Source organism: Vombatus ursinus, unplaced genomic scaffold, assembly GCF_900497805.2.
Source record: "Vombatus ursinus unplaced genomic scaffold, bare-nosed wombat genome assembly UNPS02014816.1, whole genome shotgun sequence".
NCBI lineage: Eukaryota > Metazoa > Chordata > Mammalia > Diprotodontia > Vombatidae > Vombatus > Vombatus ursinus.
In genome coordinates, this window is record NW_020954594.1 from 21,575,706 (window position 1) to 21,591,523 (window position 15,818).

At 34.3% G+C, this 15,818-nt stretch overlaps 1 protein-coding gene across 1 annotated transcript in view; it reads right to left on the reverse strand.

The window, feature by feature from the left end:
- Positions 1-2,050: 2,050 nt before the first annotated feature.
- HNMT (histamine N-methyltransferase) overlaps positions 2,051-15,818 on the reverse strand; it is a 48,707-nt gene continuing 34,939 nt past the window's right edge. The window contains exon 6 of the mRNA XM_027835613.1: positions 2,051-2,820. Coding sequence (XP_027691414.1) covers positions 2,465-2,820 — 356 coding nt within the window. The 3' untranslated portion in view covers positions 2,051-2,464. The remainder of the gene's footprint in view (positions 2,821-15,818) is intronic.

Below are 15,818 nucleotides of genomic sequence, written 5' to 3' on the forward strand. Positions count from 1 at the left end.
TAGAATGAGCTGTTACATAGATCATCTTGGGCACTTAGAGGAATCAATGGATGCCTATATAGATTTGATAAGAACAAGTCATGCTAAAGTAAATCAATTTCCTTTTTTGATAGAGTTGCTTGACTTGCAGTTCAGGGGGATACTAAAGCCATGGTGTATCTGGCTTTTGGCAAGACATTTGATAGTCATGCTATCCTTGAAGATAAGATTGAGAAATGTAAGATAATATCGCGACTTCTTAGCTGGTTAAACTATACCCAGATAGTATAGAAATGCAAATTTCAGTTCAATATTAGAAAGAAATTCCCAATAATTATTGAGGTTTGAAAATGAAATAGGCTGCTTCTAAAAGGAGTGAGCTCTCTATCAGTAGAAGTGTCCAAGTAGAATAGGGATTCTTAATCTTATTTGTGTCATGGCATTCTCTGGCAGTCTGATGAAATCAAAGAACCCCATTTCAGAATGGTGATTTTAAATGAATAAAATAAAAACATTGGGTTACAAAGGAAAGATATTTCTTTTTAAATAAGTTGCTGGACCCCAGGTTAAGAACTCTTAAAGTACAGCCTAGAGGATCATTCATCAGGTGTATGGCAGAAGGTGTTCCTACAGTGGATGGGAGCAGGGAGGAGATGACTAGATCTAATTCACTCCAGTAGCTTATACATTCCATGCAACTCTAATGTTTCCTAATTGTAGGGAAATACTAATTGCTATAGGCTGTGAAGATGAATCAAGTTTCCTTCTAACTCCTATTTTTCCAATTACATCTTACTTTATAAGTACCAAAATTCCTTTCACTAAAGCTGAGAGAGAGAGAGAGAGAGAGAGAGAGAGAGAGAGAGAGAGAGAGAGAGAGAGAGAGAGAGAGAGAGAGAGAGACTAACAGGAGAGGAGAGAAGAAGAGAGGAAGGGACATGAGGGAGGGGATAGGACAGAAGGGGAGAAAAGAGGATGGTAGAAAACAGGACGGGAAAGGAGGAGAGGAAAGTAGGAGGGGAGAAGAGGGAAAGAGATGAGAGGAGTCATTCGGGCTGGGGAAGTGAGAGATTAAGATAATTTTTGCACTGGGTAACCAAGTCGGTATGTGTCTGAGGCAGGTCTCCCTGAATCTAAGGCTGGCCCTCTTCACTATGCCTCTCTGCCTTATTGTCTGATACATGCTAGGAATGGTAAAGACAAATTTCAAAAATATACTTTACTTCATTTTTGCTTTTAGAATAAAGTACCACCTTGTCTCCATAATACCTTTATTTATATCACATCATAATGATAATGTCATTCAAGGTAAAATCATTTAAAATCATCATTGGTCATATCCGTTAGTTAAACATGTTTGTGTTGTCTTTTTTAATCTCCAAGATTAATAGTTTAAGGTTGACATTCAGTAATCTGAAGGAACAAACTACTACCTGTGTAAAATAATCTATTTAAAGAAGTATTTAAGAAGGCATTTAGAGAAGAGAAAGCAAAACTTGTTCATCACTAGAATAAACAAGGGACTAGAAAATTTCATTAGCACTTTCAGGTAAATGTGGCCAGGATGTGCTCCTAACAAAAAGCTCTAGAGAGGGGCAGGGGGGATGTATAAAGCACTTTGAAATTTAATATGCACTATTAAAATTTTCTTCATCACTTTCTTAAGTCTAAATAATCATCAGAAATAAATCAAGTCCTGATTTACAGCATTTGCTGATATCCAAGGTATAAATGATTATACTGAAATTTTAACAATTTAAAATTTAAACAAAAATTTAACTGGCTCTCCTGAGCCTATACTAACTACCCTAGCACATCATTATATAGAGTGCACTGTAGTTTTAGGTAGCTGGGTTTAGCTGGATCTCTCATGTAAACTTTAGAAATGAGCTTTATATGGGAGAGGGGTTGGTGAGCTCCAGCTGTATCAGATAACATTTTAAAATGCCACTTATAGGGGCAGCTAGGTGGCGCAGTGAATAGAGCTCTGGCCTTGGAGTCAGAAGGACCTGAGTTCAAATCCAGCCTCAGACACTTAACACTTCCTAGCTGTGTGACCTTGGGCAAGTCACTTAACCCCGATTGTCTCACCAAAATAAATAAATAAAATGCCATTTATATCTCTATCTATCTGTCTGTCTATCTAGATGACAGAAGGTAATGAACTTTTCAGATTGTCTCAGGTCTGGATTATGCTCAGCCTCAACTTATATGAGATTGTGATATATTAAGAATGTTATATGTTGTATTATAATGCAAGAGTAAATTACTGCTAATTCTGTACCTTGTAATTTCCAAATGAATTGACCTATTTTGCATATGCTTATATGCACATGTTATCTTCTCCTATAGAATATACACTCCTTCAGGGGAAGGACACTCTTTTTCTGCTTTTGAATTCCCCCTCACCTCCCTACCGGGAACAGTACCCAGCACACAGTGGGTACTTAATAAATGCTTGTTGAATGATAGATGAACACCTGAGTTATGCCTCAGCCAGTATGAAACTCAAGTGATTGTGAAAAAGAATCTTTCCCCTTTCTTTTATACTGAATCCTGGCCTTTGAAGGTCTTCAATAATCTCAGCTTTGAGATCAGGTGGAGCAGTTTTGCTAAAGTGACAGGTTTCTGTTAAAAAGTCCAGAAGTAACTCTCCATTTTCATTGCCTTCAATGAAACAATCTGATATATCCATTGTAGACAGAAGGTCAAAGCATTCATATTTAATTTCCAAAGTTTCCAGGGTTCGGGTGATGTCAGAAGATGACACATAGAGGCAGAGATCATTTTGGGGTAAGCGGGATCCATACTTTTTCCATAGTTTGTCCCAACCACTGGTTCCTATCACAGAGGAAAAAAAAAATGTTTAAGCATTGGATGACTGCAGGCAAAAGCACAATAAATACTTTGCCAATGCAAATGAACCATGAAGAAAGGTGACCTCTTCTACCTTATACAAAACTTCCTGAGGGTACTACATATCGTGGCACTGAAAGACTAGCTCAACTTGTCATTTAACTGTTTCATGATACAGGTGTGAGAGATAGGGTGATGTAGTGGCTAGAAAACCACCCTTGGCATTGGGAAGATATGTGTTTAATTCTTGACTTTGACAAATACTGGCTTTGTCACCCTGGGGAAATCATTTAACCTCTTAGGGCCTCAGACAACTCACAAAGATATAAAATAGTAGGGGGGATTTTCTTACTAGATAAATCACAGGTCTTGATGAAAAAAAATGTAAATAAGTTTGGTTTTCCCAACTAAATTATAAGCCCTTTCATGAGGGATTATGTCTTAAACATCTCTAAATTCCCCATAGTACTTATTCCAATACTATTGGTACACATAGGAAAAATTCAGTACATAATGAATGAATTGGATTGTGAGCCCAATGGGAATATATGTGTGTATACACATGAACATATTGATAGATACATATATATGTATATATATAAAACATATGTATGTGTATATACATATATATGTACATATGTGTATGTTTGTATGTACACACAGACATATCCACATGCATACCCCACGTTGTTGTTGTTCAGGTGTTTCAGTTGTGCCTGTATCTTCATGACCCCATTGGGAGTTTTCTTGGCAAAGATACTGGAGTGGTTCACTATTTCCTTCCCCAGCTCATTTTACATGTCAGAAAACTGAAGTAAATAGGATTAAGTGACTTGCCCAGGTTCACCTGGCTAGTAAGTGTCTGAGGCCAGATATGAACTCAGGTCTTCCTGACAGGCTCAGTGCGCCATCTACCCAGCTGTGTGTGCATGTATGTAAGTATGTGTATATATGTGTGTGTATAATTATATATTGTAATGTATATAATTATATATGCATATGTGTGTGTGTGTGTGTATATATGTGTGTGTGTGTGTTTATATGTTTGTGTATATGTTTGGATGTATATGGAAGACCTGACTGTGTGTATATATACCTATATGCATATTTGTGTGAGAGTGTGTGTGTGTGTGTGTCTGTGTGTGTATCCAAAATGTTGTAACCTAACACTTCATCTTCTTTTAGGTTGGATGAAAATGACAACATGGGGTAAAACCTAGCAAAGAATTTTTTGATTTGAAAATTTCTTGAGAAGCCACACTACCCCTTTAGATCCTTTTACCCCCTGCTTTTACAGCAAATGTCAAAATTCTATTGAAAAAGCAAGTGAAATAAAATGAGAATTATTTTCTTTTTCTTAGTAGTAGAGTCCTTAAAGGTTATCTAGTCAGCTAGGTGGCACGGTACATAAAGCACAGGGCCTCAGGAAGACCTAAATTCAGACATTTACTAGTGGTGTGACCTTCGGTATGTCACTTCACCTCCACCTGCCTCAGTTCCCTCATGTGTAAAATGGGGATGATAATAGCACTTACCTTCCAGGGTTGCTGTGAGGATTAAATGACCTAATAATGCTAAAGTGCTTAGTACAGTGCATAGCTTATAGGAAGCATTAGGTAAATATTAGCTATTATCTGGCCCGATACCCTCATATTATAACCGAAGAAACTGAGTCTCAGAGAGGTGAAGTCACTTGCTGAAGGTCATAAGGCAAGTTAGTAAAACCAGGAACACTGCCCACATCTTTCTGATGAGTTATGTTCTTCTCCTTGCCTCCCTGTTATATCTGTTGTACTCATCATTATAATTAAGCTATATGATGTTCAATTTTTTATAATAATAAAAACTTTAAATGAGCTCCTGCTCTGAGTAATGTGCTGTAAGAAAAACAGAGAAATATAATGCATGTTCTAGTCCTTAAGGAGCTAGCTTGAGATAAGCCAAAAAGGTGAAAACAACAGTAGCTAACATTTATTTTAGCATATTAAGGTTTGCAAAGCAATTTACATATATTAGCTTAGGATAATTCAGGATGGGTGAAGATAACAAATCAATTCAATTTAACAAATACTTATTAAGTCCCTACTATATGCAAGGCACTGCATTAGGAAAGCACTAGGGATAGAAAGATAGATATGATACAACTTGTGTTCTCCGGGAGTTTATAATTTTATGGGAAAAGAGATGCACATAATCATGGAAGAGTTTAGTAGTAGGAATAGGATTTGTAATTAGAAAACCAGGATTCAAATTCCACTTGCCACTTGCAAGACCTTGGTTGAGTCTCTTGATCTTTCTCATCTGTGAAATTAGAAGGTTGGACTGGCTGACCCCTAAAGCCCCTTCCAGCTCTTAACAATAAATATAAAGGAGGGGTCCAGGTAAAAGGGGGGAAGTCCTTTTGCATCATGGAACAGCTAAAAACCTAATTTGGACTTAGAAGGATAGGAGGGACTTTGAAAACTGGAGAACATGTCAAGGAGAAAGATGTCCATTTCAGGAAATAGGGGATGCTATGAGTAAAGAGGTGAAGACAAGAGAGGGTAAGTGGAGAATTGGGGACAGAAAGTAAACCAAGTTGGTTGAAATACTGAGTTCTCAAAGAGAAGGCACATGAGTTCAGGCTGTAAATAATTTGGAGCCAAATCATCTAGGACCTCAGTCTCCAGGATGACAACCAGAAAGATACTACAAAATTGTGTTTAATTGTTTAATTTCCAAAATGAATGACATAGCACCGAGTTCCAAGTAAGGAAAGACTGTTTCATGATGGGTAGAATTGCATGTGAGGAAGGTGAGGAAGGGAAAAACCCTAAATTCAATGAAGGACAACATGGAAATGCAACTGTCTTCAAAAAGTTTTCATTCAAAAGCTAGCTGTTTATCTTTCTGAATAGAAATCTATCTACAAACAAGATTTTACAGGAAAATAAACACTGAAGTGGTTGAAAATGATATTAGTGACATTTATATATATATATGTGTATGTATATATATATATATATATACATATATATATATATATTTTTTCCACCTGGAAGAAAATGAGAACCAAGCACTAGCTACAGAAATGTGGCTGGTGTCAGTGTTCTGTGACTCAGTACCACTTCTGAGATGAGCTGTATACACATTATACACTCCCTGACTGATGTGTTATTATAATAGCTCTCAGTGGGTGCAACTATGGTGTTACTTTTGTTTTCAACGTGCTATATGCTGGATTTCTTTTTTTTAATTGCATTAAAAATAACACAATGTAATTTGCATATTTCCTCAGACAGCTAAAAGAGAAGAAGAAAAGAAAAATGTAGTCTTCTTCTTCTAGTCTACTTTTAGTTTACAGTATCCTGGAATTTCAGATTTGGAAGGGATTTAAGAAAATGTCTAGGCCAATCCATGCCTGAGCAGAAATTCCCTCTCTACAACATCTCTGACAAATGGTCTAGTTGAAGAGTCTGGTGACTTGAGGAATTTATCTAAAGTGCTTTAAAAAGAAAATGGAGGTGGGGAGGAGAAACCTGACCACATACATACACCATTAGTTCTCACAGAAAGTGGCAGATAAAGCACAGGAAAAAGAATGTAAGTAGAGAAGCAAAATAATTTATATGAGACACTACCAACAAGATCAGTAACAAAACTCATGGCCTCATATGTCTCTACATAAATACACAGGTATGAGCAATAAAGAAAGTGAAACACATCTTAATGCAAAGAGGAAAACCTGACCTTGTAGGGACTACTGACACTTGGTGGGTTGTGCCTCCTAGCTGTAATATAGCAACAAAAAGATATACCTTATTTAAGAACAGATTAAAAAGGCAATAATTAATAGTACATAATCATACAATGCACAAAGGAAGGACAGAACATTGTGGACAGGACATTTTGTCTGAAAATCGATGTGGGGAAAATATTAACAATATTGCAATGGAAGTATAATACAGACCACCCTGCTCAAGGGAGAAAATGAATGAGTTCAGGAAACAAACCTATCAGGAAAGTAAATTTTAGTACTGATAGGAAACATGAATAATATAAGTAAATGTTGGAATCTGTCTTTAATAAAAATAAAGTAGCTAAAAGTCTTATTTGTTGTGAAAATTATTACATTCTTCAAGGTAGAATAAGCAACAAAGGGAAATTCTAGAACTGATTGCAACAAATAAGAACTATTTGCTGAAGAATGTTGGGAAACTGGGGAGAAAATGTCATGATATCTTAAGAGTTCATGTTATACATGTGGGAAAGGAAGCTGATATAGTCTCAAGTGTACTCCACATTTGGGGAGAGTGGGTTCAGGTAAAGGATACGTAGCATTTTATGGCCTAAAATTCCACAGAGGAAGTCAGCTCAAGCTGAATGGAGTTGTCTCAGGAAAGAATGCTTATGATAGAAATAGAGGAACTGTAAAGAGAGACAAATGTGCATATTACAAGGAATTTACTGACCAATCTGTAGTTTTAAAATATTTGTTTAAAAGAAGGAAGCAAACATGAAGTAACTGAGGATAAAAAAAAATCTAGAGTGGACTGGTCTGATAAGAATAGTGTCAAGACAATTCCAAAGGACTCATGATGAAAAATGCAATCCACCTCCAGAGAAAGAACTGGTATTTTTGAATGGAGATCAAAGCATACACTTTTACTTTCTTTATTTTTTTTTCATTTTTTTTGTCTGTGTTTTCTTTCACAACAAGATTAATACGGAAATATGTTTTGCATGATTCATATGTATAACCTATATCAAATTGCTTACTGTCCAAGAGATGTGGGGCAAGAGGAGATAGAGAATTTGGAACTCAAAATTTAAAAAAAAAAGAATGTTAAAAATTGTTTTTACATGTAATTTGGAAAAAATAAACATTATTCATAAAAAAGAATACTATCAAGAGCATTAAATGCATAATGAGCCATCAATGAATGTAGAAGGAGGGAAAAGGTACATCAGGCACAGGATAAAGGTCAATGAAAGGTTAGGACTACTATTTGGGTTAGAACAGAGAGTATCAGAAAAGAGGCACAACCACTAAACATTTGCTTCGGTGTTTTTTGTTTTTGCCAAAAATAATAATCTTTGAATTGGTAATGATAGAAAACCCAAAAATTGTATAACAAGGAATTGAAATATAAATAAATGAGGAAATGGTCTGAGGTCACTTAGCTCCTCTCAATGAGTCCAAGTCAACTGACCAGACAATCTACATTACAGGATCCTGAAAGAATTCATAGATATTGTTACTAAACTCCTATCAGTGACTTTAGAAAAAACTGGGGAGAACAGTAGAAATGCCTCAGAACTGGAGAAATGCAAATGCTACATAGGTGTTTCCAAAAAATAAGCAGGTGAATCTTTCAATTTATAATATGATTAATTCCACTTTAGTTCCTGACAAAATTCTAGAACATGTTGTTAATAAAGTGATTTGTGATCAATTAGAAAGAGAATCAATGATCAATAAGAACTAGAATGCTTTCCTCAAAACACGTCATATCAGACTAAGTTCATTTCCATTTCTGATAGCTATTAGCAGGGATGAATTGGAGTTGGCTCATATTGGCTCTTGTGAGCCAATTATTGAATTTTCAGCACAAGCACTTGCACCTTGGGAATCAGCAGACAGTACAAACCAGAGCCTTATTCATTGTTTTATTGCTTGTTTAGACTTAAGAAGGTGATGGAGAAAATGTTATTAAGGCAGATTAAAAGTAAAAGTGTGTCATGTGTCCATTTTTTTTCAGAGAGCCTATTGTTAAATATTTACCAGCAAATGGTAGGTTATTAATATTACAATCACAGTATATCTAGACTTCAGAGAAGTACTGATCATCTCTTATGATATACTCATGGATGGAAAAGACAAAGTGTGGGCTACATAGTGGTAGATAGATGTGTTCAGAACTGGTTGTATAACACAAACCAGAGCTGTAATAAATGGACTGATGTTGATTTGGAAGCAGTTCTCTGGTAGAGTGCCCTAGGGACTTTTCCTTGGCCCAATGCTGCTCAATATTTTTTATCAATATCAGTATATCAAGCCAGCAAAAAACTTGAAGTTCTTACTCTGTGACAGCCACTGGGGTATGTTCAAGTGAAAAAAAGACTGCAAGTATATTTAATTTGTGGCTGATACAAAGCAGGCAGGGATAACTAACACTTTGAATGAGAGCTTGATGGTAACGATAGGACAAATAGAATCATAGGACATGGAACAGGGATCGATGTGAAATCTAATATGTAGGTTGAAAAATAAATTAGACAAGTACAGGATGAGAAAAGAATGAGTAGATGACAGATTGTACAAAAAGTCTTTGGTCAATTTTTTTTCTCTCAATTTTCTTGACTACTTTTTAAGTCCTGAAATGTCTACCTTTCTCTCTCCACATTAGCACTACAGAAGGCCACCATTTGACAGAGATTTACAAATATATATAAAACCATAATATGTGTAATTTTATCAGTTCTTTCTCTGGAGGTGTATAGTAAGTTCCTTCATATGTCCTTTATAGTTGATTTCAATATAGTACTCAGAATAATTTGTTTGTTCAAATTTATCTTTAAACAATATTGCAGTTACTGTCTACAACATTATCCTGGTTCTGCTCGCTTAACTTTTCATTATTTCATGTCTTTCCATGTTTTCCTAAAATCAACCAGTTCATCATGTCTTATAGCACAGTAGTATTCCATCACAATCATATGCCATAACTTGTTTAGCCGTTTCCCAATTGAGGGGCATCCTCTCACTTTCCAGTTCTTTGCCACCACAAAGAGAGCTGCTGTAGGTATTTTAGAACATATGGGTTCTTCCCCTTTTTCCCTAATCACCTTGGGAGACAGATCTAATAGTGGTATTGCTGGTTCAAAGGGTACACACAATTTTATAATTCTTTAGGCATAATTCCAGATTGCTCTCCAAAATGATTGAATCAGTTCATGGTTCCACCAACAGTTTATTAATGTCCCAATTTTTCCATATCTCTTCCAACATTTGTCATTTTTCCCTTCTATCATTTTAGCCAGTTTGATAGGTGTGAGATGATATTTCAACTCTGTTTAAATTTTCATTTCTCTGATCAAAAATGATTTAGAACTTTTTTATATGACTTTACATAGTTTTGATTTCTTCATAGAAAAACTGATTATTCATATCATTTGACCAATTGGAGAATGACTCATAATCTTACAAATTTGATAAAATTCTCTATAGATTTGAGATATGAAAGCTTTATCCAAGAAACTGTCTACAAAAATTTCCCCCAGTTTTCTGTTCTCCCTCTGATCTTGGCTACACTGGTTTTATTTGTACAAAACCTTTTTAACTCAATGTAATCAAAATTATCCATTTTATATCTCACAATGCTCTGTCCTTTTTATTCATAAATTCTTCCATCGACAAATCTAATAGATAATGTGTTGTTCTTCCCATTTTCTAAGTATATCTTCCTTCATATCAAGGTCATGTATGCATTTTGACCTTATTTTGGTAAATACAGTAACATATTGATCTATATCCAATTTCAGCCAGACTGCTTTCCAGTTTTCACAACAATTTTTGCTAAATAGTATATTCTTATTGCAAAAGCTTACATCTTTACTTTTGTCAAACACATGCTAGCTACAATCATTTACTAATGTTTATTGTAGGTCCCCTCTGTTCCATTGATCCACCTTTCTAATTCTTACTCAGTATCAGATAGTTTTGATAATTACTGCCTTATAATATAATTTAAGATCTGGTACTACGAAACCTCCTTCCTTTACATTTTTTTTCCCATTAATCCCTTTGATATTCTTGACCTTTTGTTTTTCCAAATGAATTCTATTAGTATTTTTTTCTAGCTCAATAAATTTTTTGGTAATTTAATTGGGATCAAATTGAATAAGTAGATTAGGTAGAATTATCATTTTTATTATATTGGTTCTGCCCACCCATGAATAATTAATGTATCTCCAATTATTTAAATCTGACTTTATTTGTATAAAGTGTTTTATAATTATGTTTATGTAGTTCCTGGGCTTGTCTTGTAGATATAGTCCCAAATATTTCATACTGTCTATAGTTATTTTAAATGAGGTACTTCTTACCATCTATTCTTAGAGGGTTTTGTTGGTGATAGACAGAAATACTGATGATTTGTGTGGGTTTATTTGTATTCTGCTACTTTACTAAAATTATTAATTGTTGAATCTCTAGAGTTTTCAAAGAATATCATTTTATCATGTTCAAATAGATATTTTTATTACTTCATTATCCATTCTGTATCCTTCAATTTCCTTTTCTTCTTTTATTGTTATTGCTAGCATTTCTAATACAAAACTGAATACTATTCATGATAATGGTCATCCTTGTTTCACTGTTGGTCTTATTGGGAAGGCTTCTAGCTTATCCCCATTACAAATGCTTGCTGGTGGTTTTAGGTAGATGCTTCTTATCATTTTAAGGAAAAATCCATTTTTACCTATGCTTTTGAATGTTTTTTTTCCCCACTTAATAATTTTTTTTCCAATTACATGTAATTACTCCTTCCTTGCCTATTATTACAAATAATTTATTTATTATTGCAATTAATTGATCTTTAAATGTTTAGTAGAATCTATTTGTAAATCCATCTGGTCCTGATGATTTTTTCTTAGGAAGTTCACTTATTGCCTGTTCAATTTCTTTTTCTAAAATAGGCTTATTTAGGTATTCTATTTCTTCTTCTGTTTAGGCAGTTTATGTTTTTTGTAAATATTCTTCCATTTTACTTAAATTGTTAAATTTATTGGCATTTAATTGGGCAAAATAGCTCCTAATAATTGCTTTACTTTTATATTCATTAGTGATATATTTACTCTTTTCATTTTTGATACTAGTAATTTGGTTTTCTTTTCTTTTGTATCATATTAACCAGTAGTTTATCTATTTTAATGTTTTCCCCCATAAAACCAAATTCTAGTTTTATTTATTAATTCAATGGTTTTCTTACATTCAGTTTTATTAATCTCACTGAGTTTTTAAGATTTCTAATTTGGTGTTTAATGGAAGATTTTTAATTTGTTTTTTTTTTCTAATTTTTTAAATTACACATCTAATTCATTGATCTGCTCTTTCTCTATTTTATTGATATAAACATTTATAGATATACATTTTCCTCTTATTACTGCTTTGTTGTGCATATCCCATAAGTTTTGATATGTTGTTTCATTATTATCATTATCTTTAATAAAATTATTTATTGTTTATATGATTTGTTCTTTGACCCACTCATAAATTAAGATTAGGTTATTTAGTTTTCAATTAATTTTAATCTGTGTTTTCTATGATCCCTTATTGAATATATTTTATTGCATTATGATCTAAAAATGATGAATTTAATATTTCTGCTTGTCTGCATTTAACTATAAAGTTTTCATGCCCAATATGTGGTCAATTTTTGTAAAGGTACCACATACTGCTGAGCAAAAAGATATTTCTTTCTATTCTGATTAAATTCTCTCCATATGTCTATCATATTTAGCTCATCTAAGATTCTATTAATCTCTTTGACTTTTTTCTTATTTATTTATTTATTTTAGTTAGGCTTATCTAGTTCTGAGAGGGGAAGATTGAAGTCACCACTACTACAGTTTTGTTATCAATTTCCATCTGTATTTCATTTAGCTTTTCCTTGAAAAATTTGGATGCTATAGCATTTGGTACATATAGGTTTAGTACTGAAATCACTTCATTATCTGTGATACCTTTTATTATAATGTATTTTCCAAGTTTATCTCTTTTAATGAAATCTATTTTTAACTTTAACTTTGTCTGAGATTATGATTGCTATCCTTGCTTTTTCTTCATCAGCTGAAACACAATAAATTTGACTCCTTGCCCTTTATTTTTACTCTATGTGTATATTTCATTTTTAAATGTGTTTCTTGCAAACAACATATTGTCAGATTCTGATTTTTAATCCATTCTGCTATCCATTTCCATTTTATATATAAATTCACCCATTCAAATTCAAAGTTATAATTACTAGTTGTGCATTTCCCTCCATTCTATTTTCAGCTCAGTTTATTCTTCCCTCCCTTTCACCCCATCCCTCTTCAAAAGTCTAATTGACTTCTAACCACTGCCTCCCTAATCCACATCCTTTTAAGAATCTATCTCTTATCTTCACCCCTTACCTTCCTCTTTCTTAATCTACTCACCCTTATCTTCTTCCTCTTTTTAAAAAAAATCCCTCCCTATTTTCTCCCCTTACCCACTTATTTCTTAATTTACTCATCCTTCTAAGATTCCCTCCCTTATCCTATCCCCTCACCCCACCCATTTGTCTGTAAGTTAACAAGACTTTTATATCCTTCTTGATATATTGGTTATTCCCTCCTTAACCCAGTTCTGATGAGAATGAGGTTCTAGCACTATCAGTCCTCTACCCCTTTCTGCTTCTACTGTAGTAGTTCTCCCATTCACACCTCATTTGTATAGGACAATTGCTCCATTTTGCCTCTCTCTACCCAATTTCATGTTTTGGGATCATCCCATCATATTCAACTCAACCTCAAGCCTTTTATCTGTGTATGCTCTTTCAAACTACCCAAATTCTTAAGAGTTGTAGATAATGTTTTCCCATTAAAGAAGTAAAGATTTTGACCTCATTAAGTCCTTTATTATTGGTCTTTATTGTTTACCTTCTTGTGTTTCTCCTGAATTTAGTCAGTCAAATTTTCCATTTAGTTCTGTGCTTTTCTTCACAAATATTGAAAGTCCTTTAATACATTAAATATCCATTTTTTTTTCCATTCAAGATAACACACAGCTTTGCTGGGTAAGTTATTCTTGGTTGAAAGCCCAGCTCCTCTGCTTTTTGGAATACGTTGTTCCATAAGCATTGGTCTTTTCATGTAGAAAATCTTGCTAAATCTTATGTTATCCTAACTGTAGCTCTACAGTTTTTATTTATTTATTTATTTTAGTTGTGGTATTTTCTCCTTCATCTGAGAGCTTTGATGTTCTTGTGAGTTTTCATCTTGGGTTTTTTTCTATTTCTATTTTACTCTCTTGTTCTAAAACTTCAGGCTAATTTTCCTTAATAATCTATTGAAGTAGATATATATGAAGTAGATGGGGCAGCTAGGTGGTGCAGTGGATAGAGCACTGGCCCTGAAGTCAGAAGGACCTGAGCTCAAATCTGGCCTCAGACCAAACACTTGGCACTTACTAGCTGTGTGACCTTGGGCAAGTCCCTTAACCCCAACTGCCTAAGCAAATAAATAAATAAATAAATAATAATCTATTGAAGTATAGTATGTAAACTCTTTTATTGATTGTAACTTTCAAGTAGTCCAATAATTCTTATATTGTCATTCCTCAATCTATTCTCTAGGTCAGTTGTTTTTCTAATGAGATTTTCACATTCTCTTCTTTTTTTATTTTTTTGAATTTGTTTTATTATTTCTTAGTGTCTTATGAAATTATTAGCTTTCCCTTGCCCAATTGTAATTTTTAAGGAGTTATTTTCTTCCATAAGTTTTTGAATTTCTTTTTCCAATTTGTTGGAAAAAATTAGTTGGAAAAAATTCTTTGCATAATTTTCTTGATTTTTGTATTACTTTTTTCCTAATTTTTTTCCTCAACCTCTCTTATTTGAGTTTTAAGGCCTTCCAAAAATTATTTTTGTGCTTGTGACCATTTTGCTTTTTTTTTCTTTGAGACAGAAGTAGCTGTTTTAACTTCACTCTCATTTTCTGATTTTGAACCCAGAGCTCTATCCCCATAGTAGTTATCTATGGTTGGGTTCTTTCTTTTTTGCTTAATTATTAATAATAATAATAATATTTAGCAGCCTATTTCTCATTTGTTGACTTTGTGTTAATGTCAGGCTTTAGTCCTGAAGAGTGGGGGATGATAATCCAGGTTTTCAGATTTTTGATACTGTTGTTTTCTGAGCTCTATCCAGGGTCCTGATTTCAAGTATTCCTGTTCTCCCAGAATCCTGACCAGGGCCCCCTGCAAGTGCAAACACTCTTGTTTCATGCAGCCTCTCCTGCAGCTGCAAATTTCAGCTCACACCTCTGCTCTGGAACCAAAACCAGGTCCTCTGTGAGTCTCACATCAGCAGAGCCCTATGCTCTCTGACCAGACTAATGGGCAGTGTACTCATTCCTCACAGCCACAGTTCAGGACTTCATCAGGTCAGCACAACCCCAGTGGAGAACCCTGCAATCTTTCCCTGATCAGCTGTCTGACTCCCACACTGTCCATGAAGGGAAAGTTCCTGAAAATAAGGCTGCCTCCTACAGTTACCCCAGCGCTTGTTGTTTGTTGCTTGAGAAGTACCTGTCTGAAATTATTGGCACTTCAATCAGGTCAGCCAGAAAGAGGTCTTGTCTTTCCAAACATCCTCTGAAGTTGCCTTAGGCAGACAACTGATTTACCACCGACTTTAAGTCATTTCTGCTGCTCAAAATTTTCTCTGAGGCTTTATCATCTATCTATATATCTCTATCTCTACCTACCTATCTATCTATGTATATATCTATATCTATCTATCTCTCTCTATCTCTATCTATATCTATATATCTGTCTATCTTTAAGTTCAACATGGATTCCTAAGATGAATATGAAGGTCCACTAATACAGGTATTTTCCCACAAAATAAAGGAAATAATAGCCTTAATTGGATATTTGGAGTATTGTATTCAGTTCTGGGGGCCCCATTTTAGGAAGAACCTTGATCATCTAAAACAGTTTCTAAGGAGTGTGTAAGAGAATACTAGAGGCCATGCCAGTGAAGATCTGTTGAAGGAACTGGGGTTGGCTAGAGAAGATTAGGCAACTGTCCTTAAGGATTTGATCATGTTTCTATATATTCCACTTTTTTTTTCCTCCATCACTATAGAGATAATATGAAATGATAAAACCAAGAAACTAGGACAGTCAAGTATAGACAAGCAGAGGAGGGTTAGGAAAGATGACAATGAGGAGATATAAGAAATCAAAGCACAGA